Here is a 12,891-nt window from a genome sequence, read left to right on the forward strand (position 1 = left end):
GTTGAAGAATTGCAGTGCATTTTGCTGCTGACACTTACTACAGTCACTGGTTACCGGTGGTGGAGGAATGAATGTTCAGGCCTGCCAATCAAGAGGGCTAATTTCCCCAGTTGCTGTTGAGATTCTTGAGAACTTTTGGCATTGCCCTTATCTCAAGTGGAGACTATTCCATCCAACTGTAGACTTGGGCCATTCAGGGAAAGGAAGGGTTTTGGGATGTCAGGCTGTGAGCTGCTTGACGTAGGATATCTAGCCCTGAACTTGCTCTGATGTTTATGTGTTTGGTACAAATCATGTTCCTGGTTCATGATCAGAATTTGGAAATGGTTGCACTACTGAATATTAAAGGCTGGTGGTTAGACTCTCATTTGATAGATATAGTCAGCCAATAACATAAAGCAGGATACTAAAAGTCTTTTTCAGTTCTATGTAAAGAGTAAAAGGGAGATGAAAGTTGATATTATGCCACTGGAAAATGATGCTGGTGAGGTAGTAATGGGAAATGAAAAATGGCAGATGACCTTAAGTACTTCGCATCTGTCTTCACTGTGGAAGATACTAGCAGTGTGTCAGATTTGTGAGTTCAGGGAGCAGGAGTGAGTGCCATTGCTATTACAAAGGAAAAAGTGCTAGGCATACTCAAAGGTCTTAAGATGGATAAGCCAGCTGGGTCAGGTGGACTACATCCCAGAGTCCTGAGAGAGATTGCTGAAGAGATAATGGATGCATTGGTCATGATCTTTCAAGAATCACTTGATTCTGGCATGGTCCTGGAGGACTGGAAGATTATAAATGTCACTTCACCCTTTAAGAAGGGAGAAAGGCAAAAGAAGAGAAATTATAAGACAATTAGTCAAACCTCAATGGTTGGGAAAGTGTTAGAGTTCATTGTTAATGATGAAGCTATGGGGTACTTGGAGACTAATGATAAAATAAGTCAATGTCAGAATGATTTCTGTAAAGGGAAATCTTGCCTGACAGATCTGTTAAGAGTTCTTTGGGGAAGTAACAAGCAGGGTGGACAAAGAAGACATAGTGGATGTCATTTGCTTGGATTTTCATAAGGCATTTGATAAGGTGCCATACACGAGGCTGCTTAACAAGTTAAAATCCTATGGCGTTACAGCAAGGATACTGGCATGGATAGAGGAATGGCTGACAGGCAGGAGGCAGCAAGTGGGGGCCTTTTCTAGTCGGCTGGCTGACCAGTGGTGCTCCTCGGGGGGGAGGGGTCAATATTGGGACTACTACTTTTCACATTGTTTGTCAATTATTTTGATAATGAAACTGATGGCTTTGTGGCAAAGTTTGCGGATGATATGAAGATAGATGGAGGGCTGAGGAAGCAATGTGATTGCAACAGGACTTAGAAAAATTGAAAGAATGGACAAAAAGTGGCAGATGGAATACACTGTTGGAAAGTGTATGATAATGCATTTGGTAAAAAGAACAGTAGAGTGGAATATTATTTAAATGGGGAGAAGGTTCAAACATCAAAGGTACAGAGGAACTTAGGAGTCTTCATGCAAAACTCCCAGAAGGTTAACTTACAGGTTGAGTCCGTGGTGAAGAAGGCAAATGCAATGTTGGCATTTATTTCAAGAGGAATAGAATACAAAAGCAAGGAGATAATGCTGAGGTTTATAAGACATGAGTCAGGCCGCACTTGGAGTACTGTCAGCAGTTTTGGACACCATATCTCAGAAAAGATGTGTTGTCAATGAAGATCGTCTGGAGGAGGTTCATGAGTGTGACTCTGGGAATGAAGAGGTGAACATATGAGGAGTGTTTGGCAGCTTTGGGCCTGCACTTACTGGAATTTAGAAGAATGCAGGGGGGGGGGGGGTGGGGGCAGATCTCATTGAAACCCACCAGATGTTGGAAGGACTAGATAGGATGGATGTGGAGAGGATGTTTCCTATGGTGGGGGTATAGAGAACTAGAAGGCACAGCCTCAAAATTGAAGGGTGACCTTTTAGAACAAAGGTAAGGAGGAATTATTTTTTTTTATACAGAGAGTAATAAATCTATGGAATGCTCTCCCACAGACTGTGGTGGAGTCCAAGTCCATGGGTATATTTAAGGTGGAAGTTGATCATTTCCTGATCAGTCAGGGCATCAAAGGATATGGCAAGATGGCAGGTGTGTGAGGTTGAGTAGGATCTGGCAGAGCCGACTTAATGGGCTGTTTGGTGTAATTCTGCTCCTATATCTTTGGTCTTATGGTTACTGCTTGAAAGTTTTGTGGCAAGAGTCTCACTCTTTAGGTCATGCTTAAATGTTGTCTAGGACTTGCTGCATGTAGGGATGAACTATTTCATTTGTAAGGAGTTACAAGTGCAATTGAGCGTCATGTGATCACCAACAGATATCTCAATTACTCTCCTTGGGCGGGGAGGGGGGGGAGGGCTACAATAACTGACCTCTAACAAACAGAACTATTTTCTTCTGCATGCAGAAGGATTCCAAGAATTGGAATGCTTTCCCATTGATGTCCATTTGCTTGGAGAACTTGATGTCACACTTGATCAAATGCTGTATCGATAACAAAAACAACCACTCATCTCCCCTCTTAGATTCAGCTCTTTGGATTGTACTTTCACTCTGGTGGCTATGAAGTCTGGAGCCATGAAGTGTTTATGTAGCCCAGTCTAGGCATTGGCGAGTAGGCACGAGTAAACAGGTGTATCTGGTAGCATTGTTGAACCTGGCTTTCATCTCTTTGATGACGATTCCTCGCTAATGATAAGGGAAAAAAATAACTAATTTGATTTGTCATGCTTTTTGTGAACCAGCCAATTTTGTCAGGTAGATGCTTGGGTTGTCATATGGTTAGAGGTAAGAAATTAGCCCTCTAATGCTGTATAAAATATGGCAAACTATGAAGATCCTCCCGATACTGCAGGTATCTGCTTCAGAGGAATGGGCAGCAGAACATATACATAAATATGATAGTTAGAACCATAGAACATTACAGCACAAAAACAGGCCTTTTGGCCCTTCTTGGCTGTGACGAACCATTTTCTGCCTAGTCCCACTGATCTACACCTGGCCCATATCCCTCCATACACCTCTCATCCATGTACCTGTCCAAGTTTTTCTTAAGTGTTAAAAGTGAGCCCGCATTTACTACTTCATCTGGCAGCTCATTCCACACTCCCACCACTCTCTGTGTGAAGAAGCCCCCCCCCCCTCACCATGTTCCCTTTAGACTTTCCCCCATTCACCCTTAACCCATGTCCATATTTTTAATAATATGGCACTCATTAAAAGCAAGTTGCTCTTGTCTGTATGGGATGTGCCTCAGAATATGAAATCTTTTGAGAATGGATACTGTTAGTTGGCCAACCATGATCCTTTGGTTTATGGTGGTAGATCGAAAGCAGCCAGCCCATGTGTTCTCCGGTAGAATGAAGGCACTGCGATTGCAGATTTGATGCTTGACAATGACCAGAGTTTAAGGATGCCATACAAAATCCTTCTCAGTTGTGGTATACCTGCACTGTACTTGAGCGCATATAGTCAATGATGCTTTGCACCAAGGAGGCCTACTATGCTTGCGAAGGGTTTTTGCTTTCAAGTTCAAGTTTATTGTCATCCGACTGTACATAAATACAGCCAAATGAAACATCATTCCTCTGGATCGCAGTGCACCCACAATACATACATCCCACAGCACACTAAACAAAATATTATCACAAATAAGTTAATAAAATATAATTCAAAATGAATGTGAACTGCACAGCATAGATAAACAATAACGAGCACAGTAAATAGTAAACATCTTGCTGACCTAGTGATGAGACCTTGGTGGTAGCAGAGTATTCATTAGTCTCACAGCCTGGGAGAAGAAGCTGTTAGCCAGTCTGGTAGACCTAGTCCTGATGCCTCTGTGCTTCCTTGCTGATGGCAGTGGGTCAAAGAGATTGTGGGATGGGAGGCAGGGATTCTCAACAATACTTTGGGCCCTTTGTATATGACAATTCTGGTACATGTCACAAATAGGAGGGAGGGATACCCCATGTTCCTCTCAGCAGTTTGTACTATTCTCTGTAGCATCTTGTGGTCCAATGCTTTGCTGCTTCTGCACTACACTCTTGTTAGAATGGGGGTGAGGAGCCTTGCACACCTCAATCTCCTCAGTGTAGGTGCTGCTGTGCTTTCTTGGCTAATAAAGAGGTGTTTATGGGTCCAGTTTAGATGGTCTCTTTTCTGCATACCAAAGGATTCTGTGCTGTTCTCCCTTTCAATGGCAGGGCCATTGTTGCACAATAGAGAGTGGTTGACAGGCACCATTCTGAAGTCCACATTATCTCTTTTGTTTTGTCCACGTTGAGACACAGGTGGCTGTTCTCACACCATTCAACGAACCTCTCTACCTCTTCTCTGTATGTCAATTTAGTATTGTTGCCAATGAGGCCAACCACTGTTGTATCATCAGTAAATCTGATGATGTGGTTTGAGTAGGATCTATCTGTGCAGTCACGAGTGAGCAGGTTATTCAGCAGCAAGATGGAATGAATAGGGAGCTTCAGTGATTTCAAAACTACAGCATATTCCCATCTGGCAGCTACCCATGCTGGTCTTATTCTTTGCTCTTGGTACTACTCAAGCTGCTTTCAAAAGAGAATAAACGTGAGGGTCACTACTGCAACCATCTACATTTCTAGCATCCCAGTCTGTAGCTTAATGCTGGTTCCAGGTGTGAATTCATAACACTGTCATCAATATGGCAGTAGGTATGTCTGTACCAGTACTATGCCTGAGCTTAATGGTGCCATATCTTCATAGATTTTGGAATCTGTAGCAGACCAAAAATATACATTAGCACTGAATTTTGGGTTCATTATCTAGCAATAAATTTTATGTGTAAATCTTAATTAGTTTTCAGAAAATATTGTTCCTTTTATGAGTAAAATTTGTCTTAAATTCCTAAAAATGTCTTGTAGCCTTTTGAGAAGTTTTGTCCAATAACAGTAGCTCAGATGAGCCAAGGAATTGAATTTTGACACCTGATGTTCAGTGTTATAGAAATAAAATCCTAGCATTTGAAAGTATGGGCCAAGATGCAGATAGTTTCCACAGTCCAGCAGATTCATACATTGATATCACCACTGTAAAATTGAGACCAGTGATTGCTCACTCTGGGTAATATCATGGTGATCACACATGGCACTTGTATGCATGGCTCACTGAATTTTCCTCAAAGTCCCAGCTGGCTTGATGTAATTTTTAATCAACTTTATCTGTCTGGAATAAATAAAAGGCAAAAATTCAGAGACCTCCATTTTTGTCAATAAAATGGCCTGTTCTCTGTTACTGTGAAAAGCAGGGTGTTACATTTATCTGGCATTATATAATTTATCAGGTTTTGGTGTTTTTATTGACACTGAATTTAATGTATTACACAATTCCCACTGCAGCTTTAGTTTTATGCAGATGAGTGACAATGCAAAATACCATATGGCTCAAACAGCTGCATAGGACGAGTGTTCATCCTTTTCCTGAAGATCAACTTCGTTGCTTTGATCTTATAATGTAACTGGAACATTTTTTTTAATATGTCTTTTGATCCTATTCAGTTAAATGCATTTCCTTTTCCATCAGTGGAAATCTATGTGTTGTTAAGAAGTACAAACCTTTTACTGTTTCTTTTTGCAAGTTGGACACTTGCCTAGAGTTGTCACTCATGATTTACATCTTTCTCGTTTAATGTGCACAGTCCCGGCGTTAATTACTACAGGGGGATATGGAAAAGCTCGAAAAAAGCGAGATGCTTCCATTGGATCCCAGGAGTCAGGGTAAGTACAAGTTCACAAACATGTCAGCTACTGCGAGATGAGATTTATGAATACATGAATGCTTTAACCGAAACTTGAATAATTAAAGGTGGTTTCTTTTAATGTGACTGTTCTCTTGTATAATATTATAGTAAATAGTAATACATTCTCAATGTAGAGTTATGAAATAAAATTTGTGAATTAAACAATCAAATTATCAATATTTATGATTTAAATGTCAAGGTAAATACTGCGCCCTGTCATGACCAATTCTTAAAGAGAAATGTGGGTTGGACAATTACTTCACTGTTTTTTGCTTAGTTTCCTGGCCTGGTTTTAATGGGGATGATGCAAAACTGAAATTTAGCAAGAGTAACATAAAGTAGAAATACTAATTAATGATTTCACAGCAACAAGAAAAGAAGTGTAGAAATGTTGCAAAAATTATTTTCTCAGCGCGTGGGTGTTGCAGCTTTGGAATTGTCAAAGGCCTGTGGAAGTTCAGTCAACTGCATTCAAAAGAAAGGTCAATAGACCTGCATGTTCGGATAGACAAGAGAATAGCTGCAGATGCTCGAAATCCAAGCAACACACATAATGCTGGAGGAACTAGGCAGGCCAGGCAGAATCTATAGAAAGAAATACAGTCAATGTTTCGGGCTTGGCCTGCTGAGTTCCTCCAGCATTTTGTGTGTTTTGTTAGGATAGGCAACTTGTGCCAAGATAGAAGATCGGTTATGGTGAATGGCGGAGCAGGTTCAAGCAGCTAATTTGCCTACCCTTGCTACTGTTCCTTGTGTTTTATGTTATTATGTTACAAATTGGAGCAATAATCCCATATATGATGTGAATTTTTGTTTAACATCCATCTGTTTGAGAATGTTCCTTTGTAGCTAAGTATTAACATGTCATTAGTAAATGGCTGTTGTGTGTTCTTCATGCTGGATGTTAGAGGCCTGGGAGACCCAGAGTCTCCTAGGGAACTTCATCTGTGTGACATGCACCCAGATGCAGCTCCCTGATGACTGTGTTAGGGATCTGGAGCAGCAGCTGGATGACCTTCGGCTTGTACAGGAGAGTGAGGAGATAATTGATCAGAGTTACAGGGAAGTAGTCACCTCGAAGTAGCGGAGTGACCGTCAGGAGAAATGGAAAATTGAGTAGGCAGTCAGCACAGAGCACCCTGCGTCCATTCCCCTCAATCATGAGTATACAGTATACTGTTGTGGGGGATGACCGCCCAGGAGAATGGCACAGAGACCAGGTTACTGGCACTGAACGTAGGTCCGTGGTGAGAAGGGAAAGGGGGGGAAGAGGGAAGCGGTAATGATAGGGGACTCAACAGTTAGAGGAACAGATAGGAGATTCTGTGGATGTGAATGAGGTAATCCAGCTGCTCTGTTGCCTCCCAGGTGCCAGGGTCAGAGATGTCTACAGCATTTTGGAAAGGGAGGGAGAACAGCTAGATGTCTTGATACATATTGGTACCAATGGTATAGGAAGGAAAAGTAAAGAGGTCACAAAGAAAGAATTTAGAGAGCATGGCGGAAAGCTGAGAAGCAGGATCTCCAGGGTAGTAATTTCTGGATTGCTACCTGTGTCATGCACCAATAAGGGTAGAAACAGGACGATTTGGCGGATAAATGTGTGGCTGAGAAGCTGGTGCAGGGGGCAGGGCTTCAGGTTCTTGGATCATTGAGATCTCTTCTGGGGGAGATATGACCTGCACAAAAAAGACAGATTGCATTTGAACCTGAGGGGGACCAGTATTCTCATGGGCAGGTTTGTTTGAGCTGTTGGGAAGGGTTTAAACTAATTTAGCAGGGGGATGGGAACCAGAGTGAAGGGACTTGGGATAGGACGGATGGTGAAAAAGCAAAGATAGCATTCAGTCAGACTGTCAGGCAGGGCAGGCAGACGATAGTACAAAATTGCAGCCAGCAGGGTGACTATTAGTGCATTAGGGATGCAGAATGAAAAAGGGTAGCAAATAGATTACTCAAGTGTTATATCTCAATGCATGGAATATAAGAAATAATGTGGATGATCTTGTTGCACTAATATAGATTATTAGGTATGATGCTGTGGCCACCGAGTTATGGTTGTAGTTGGGAGCTGAATGTCCAAGGTTACACATTGTATCGGTGGGATAGGAAGGTAGGCAGAGGGGGTGATGTGGCTCTGCTGGTAAAAAATAGCGTCATATCAATAGAAAGATGTGACATAGGAGCGGAAGATGTTGAATCCTTTTGGGTTGAGTTAAGAAACTGCAAGGGTAAAAGAACATTGATGGCAGTTGTATACAGGCCTCCCAACAGTAGCTGGGATGTTGGCTACAAATTACAACAGGAAATAGAAAAGGCATGTCAAACAGGCAATATTATGATAGTCATGGGAGATTTCAACATGCAGGTCATTTGGGAAAATTGGTTTGGTAGTGGATCTCAAGAAAGTGAGTTTGTTGAATCCCTATGAGATGGCTTTTTAGAGCAGTTTATTGTTGAGCCTACTAGGGGATCAGTATACTGGACTGAGTGTTATGTAACCTTAGGAGACTAATCACAATATGATTGAGTTCAACTTGAAATTTGATAGGGAGAAAATAACGTCTGATGTAGCAGTATTTCAGTGAATTAAAGGAAATTACAGTGATCTGGGAGAGGAGTTGGCCAAAGTAAACTGGAAAGAGATGCAGGCAGTGATGACAGCAGAACAGCAATGGCATAAGTTTCTGGGAATATGAGGGGAGTGCTGGTTAGATCTATTCCAAAAATGAAGAAATACTGAAGTGGCAAAATACTGAAATGGTGGCAAAATAGAGGGCATACAACAAAGCAAAAATTAGCAGGAAGATAAAAGATTGGGCAATGTTTTAACAACCCAGAGAAAACAACTAAAAGAATCATTAGGAGGGAAAAGATGAAATATAAGAGCAAGCTAGCAAACAATATCAAGGTGGATAGTATAAATATAGTATTTTTATAGTATTATAGTATTGTTATATGCTGGGCATATAAAAAATAGATGAGAGATGAGAGTAGATATAGGACTGCTAGAAAAAGAGGCCAGAGAAATAATAATGGGGGACAAGGAGATGGCAGATGAACTAAGTTAGCATTTTGCATCAGTCTTCACTGTGGAAGACACTAGCAGTGTGCCAGATGTTGAAGGGTGTGAGGGAAGAGAAGTGAGTGCAGTTACTATTACAAGGAGAAGATGCTCAAAAAGCTGAAAGACCTAAGGGTACATAAGTCACCTGGACCAGATGAACTGCACCCTCGAGTTCTGAAAGAAGTAGCAGTCGAGATTATGGAGGCATAAGTAATGATCTTTTGAAAATCATTGGATTCTGGCATGGTGCCAGAGGACTGGAACATTGCAAATGTCACTCTGCTCTTTAAGAAAGGAGGGAGGCAGCAAAAAGTAAATTACAGACCAGTTAAGTGGTTGGGAAGATGTTGGAGTCAGTGGTTAAGTATGAAATTATGGAGTACATAGTGACGCAGGACAAGATGGAACAAAGTCAGCATGGTTTCCTTAAGTGAAAATTTTGCATGATGAACCTGCTGGAATTCTTTGAGATTACAAGTATGATAGATAAATGGGATACTGTGGATGTATATTTGGATTTTCAGAAGGCCTTATGACAAGGTGCCACACATGAGGCTGCTTACCCAGTTAGGGGTCCATGGTGTTACAGGAAAATTACTGGCATAGTTAGAGCATTGGCTGATTGGTAGAAGGCAACAAGTGGGAATAAAAGGATCCTTTTCTGGTTGGCTGCCAGCCACGAGTGGGGTTCCACAGGGGTCAGTATTGGTATACTATGATTTCGATAATGGAACAGATGGCTTTGTTGCCAAGTTTGCAGATGATACAAAGGTTATTGGAGGGGCAAGTAGAGTTGGGAAAACAGGCTGCAGGAAGATTTGGATAGAATAGGAGAATGGGCAAGAAAGTGGCAAATGAACTACAATGTTGGAAAATGTAGGGTCATGCACTTTGTTAGTAGAAATAAATGCACAGACTATTTTCTAAGCAAAGAGAAAATCCAAAAATCTGAAATGCAAAGGGACTTGACAGTTCTTGTGCAGAACACCCTAAAGGTTAGCTTGCAGTTGAGTTGGTGGTGAGGAAGGCCAATGCAATGTTAGTATTCATTTCAAGAGGTCTAGAATATATGAACATGGATGTGATGCTGAGACTTTATAAGGCACTGGTGAGGCCTCACCTTGAGTATTATGAACAGTTTTAGGCTCTTCATCTAAGAAAAGATGTGCAGGCATTGGGGAGGATTTAGAGGAGGTTCACAAGGATGATTCTGGGAATGTAAGTGTTATCATACGACAAATGTTTGATGGCTCTGGGTCTGTACTCATTGGAATTTAGAAGGATGACTGGTGATCTTTCAAGTGTTGAAAGACCTAGACAGAGTAGATGTGGAAAGGATGTTTCCCATGGAGGGGAAGTCTACGACAAGAGGGTACAGGATAAGAGGGATGTCTATTTAAGACAGATGTGGAGAATTTTTTTTAGCTAGGATCTGCTGAATTAGTGGAATTTGTTTCCACAGGCAGCTGTAGAGGGCAGGTGTATTTAAGGCAGAGATTGATAGGTTCTTGATTGGACACAGTATCAAAGGTTAGGGAGAGAAGGCTGGGGATTGGGGCTGAGGAGGGGGAAAAAAAGGATCAGCCATGATTGAATGGCAGAGCTGCTTGACGGGCCAAGTGATTCTGCTCTTTTAAATTGTGTTTCTGTACTACGGACTTACTAACATTCTATGAGACCTGCGTGGCGTGATTTAACCTTCTTCGGGGTAGACATAGTTGATGAAGGGTCTTGACCCGAAATGTCGAGTGCTTATTTCCCTCCGTAGGTGCTGCCTGACCTGCTGAGTTCCTCCAGCATTTTGTCTGTTACTCTGGATTTCTAGCCACTGCAGAATCTCTTGTGTTTATGATTTGATGTTCCACTACAAAGTCTCTTTGAGGTTTATCTACCCTGAAAATGTTTAAATTTTTTCTTCAGTGAGACCCTCCCTCCATTGTTCTGTGTTCTTCGACTCTTCGACCATGTGCTCACCCACCTTTCTCCCATCACTTTCTATCTTTTACTCCTTCCCCTCCCTCTACCTTCTTATTCTGGCTTCTTCTTCCGTCCTTTTCGTTCTCGATGAAGGGTCTCGGCCCGAATCGTCAACTGTTATCTCCTCTATTGTTGCTGCCTGACCTACTGAGTTCTTCCAGCATTTTGTATCTTGCCCTGGATTTTATCATCTGCAAATGTTTATGCTGAGGCGTTTGGTTTGCATCGTTTATTGATTATTATAGCAGCTGCTTCAGAAGATAATTCGCATTTCATAAAGTTCAATTAATTTTGATATGGAAGGTTAATCAACCCATGAGCAATAAGCATCTTAATCCCACTAATTTATTACTTGTATTCTTTTAATCCTACTGAACTATTCAAGGAATTCTACATCATACAGCATGTTTCAAAGTGGCCAGCAGGTAAAACAAGTTCTACTCATAAATTACAGTAGATAAATAAATTGGATTCAACATTGTCAGTGGAAGAAGCCAGAGAGAGGTGGTAGATGGTTATCTCTAACTGGAGGCCTATGGCTAGTGACCTGCCACAGGGATCACTGCTGGATCCACTGTTGTCTTGACCATAGTCCTGAAAAACATTGTCTCATTTTCACTATGTACTGTCCCAGCAGTTATGGTTGAAATGACAATAGAAGTGACTTGACTTGACTTGTTGTTGTCCGAGTTAATGATTTGGAATGCAATGTGGTGCACTGAATCAGCAAAGTTGGGGACGACACCAAGATTAGGGCCATAGTGTACAGTGAGGAAGTCCAAAAGAGTTTGCAGTGGGATCTGAATCAGCTGGAAAAGTGGGCTGAGCAAGGGCAGATGGATGTGAGGTTTTGCACTTTGGCAGGACAAACCAAAGTAGGACTTACACAGTGAATGGTAGAATAGTGAGGAATATACAATCCAAGGCAAGGCTTACATAATGAGTGGTAGGCTAGTGAGGAGTGTACTAGCAGAGTGGGATCTGGGAATACATGTCCATAAATCCTTGAAAGTGGTTTCACAAGTATGTAGTCAAAGTACTGTTATATATATTATCAAAGTATTTAAAAATTATAGAACCTTATGATTCACCTGTTTACAGGTAGTAAGAAAGCCAAAAGAACCCAATTTTAAAAACAGACCAAAACTCAATGCACAGAGACAGAGGGAAAAAAATACAAATCATGCAGCAATAAAAGCAAACAGCAGCATTGTGAACAAAATTGATTCCATAGACATGAATCCTGGAGCAACTGGAGTAGGCAGATAGACCCGGTCTCGGTTTCATCACCACAAAGTTCACAGAAGTGAAGCGCGCGTAGCAGCTGGAGCAGTCTCAGGGGTCCCGACACCCTGCCTTTCCAGTCTATCTGGGCCAGCGTTTAAATCATCCAAATGCTGGATCGTGCCACACACTGAGAGCCAGGCCCTGCTGCAGCGATACGCTCCAGGCCTAGACCTTGCCGCGCAGCCTGAGGCCGTTCTGTACCTCTCCAAATCAGCTTGGTGCTTAGATTGATCCAACTTCGCTCCCAGACTAGGCAGATAGTCTCTGAACCTCCTCCTCATTGATTCCTCTGTGATCCACTCATTCCAATTCCATTTTTGTCTTTGACACCATCTTGAGAATGTTATGCTCCGGTGACTTTGCTCAAGCCCTGAATCCGCTTTGGCTTTGCTCGCCTCTTCATGTTTGCGGTGATAGTTTACCATAACATACCTCAGAAAAATGTTATTAATAATGTTTTTAGTTGTACTTCTGGCCTTTTGAGAGTTGTAAAGAAAGCTTTAGGCACATGTACCTTCATAAATCAAAGTACAGTGGATTTTGGTTATTTGGGTCACCAGTACATTTTGGCTCAATTATGTATGTGGCTGTCTAATTAGCTGAAGTTTCATGGAAATTGTTTAAGTGAATCACAAAATACATATTTAAAATAAATACAGAACACCTCAACTACTGCAGTATTATAGAACTGTGTATTAGTTCTTAATAGTTATCAACAGAGGAAATCATTCAGTGT

At 41.6% G+C, this 12,891-nt stretch overlaps 1 protein-coding gene across 1 annotated transcript in view; it reads left to right on the plus strand.

Moving 5' to 3' along the window:
• si:dkey-7k24.5 (somatomedin-B and thrombospondin type-1 domain-containing protein) overlaps nucleotides 1-12,891 on the plus strand; it is a 41,696-nt gene that overhangs the window by 13,583 nt on the left and 15,222 nt on the right. Inside the window, exon 3 of the mRNA XM_059980595.1 lies at nucleotides 5,723-5,801. Coding sequence (XP_059836578.1) covers nucleotides 5,723-5,801 — 79 coding nt within the window. The remainder of the gene's footprint in view (nucleotides 1-5,722; nucleotides 5,802-12,891) is intronic.

This window comes from Hypanus sabinus, chromosome 9 (genome assembly GCF_030144855.1).
Source record: "Hypanus sabinus isolate sHypSab1 chromosome 9, sHypSab1.hap1, whole genome shotgun sequence".
Classification (NCBI taxonomy): domain Eukaryota; kingdom Metazoa; phylum Chordata; class Chondrichthyes; order Myliobatiformes; family Dasyatidae; genus Hypanus; species Hypanus sabinus.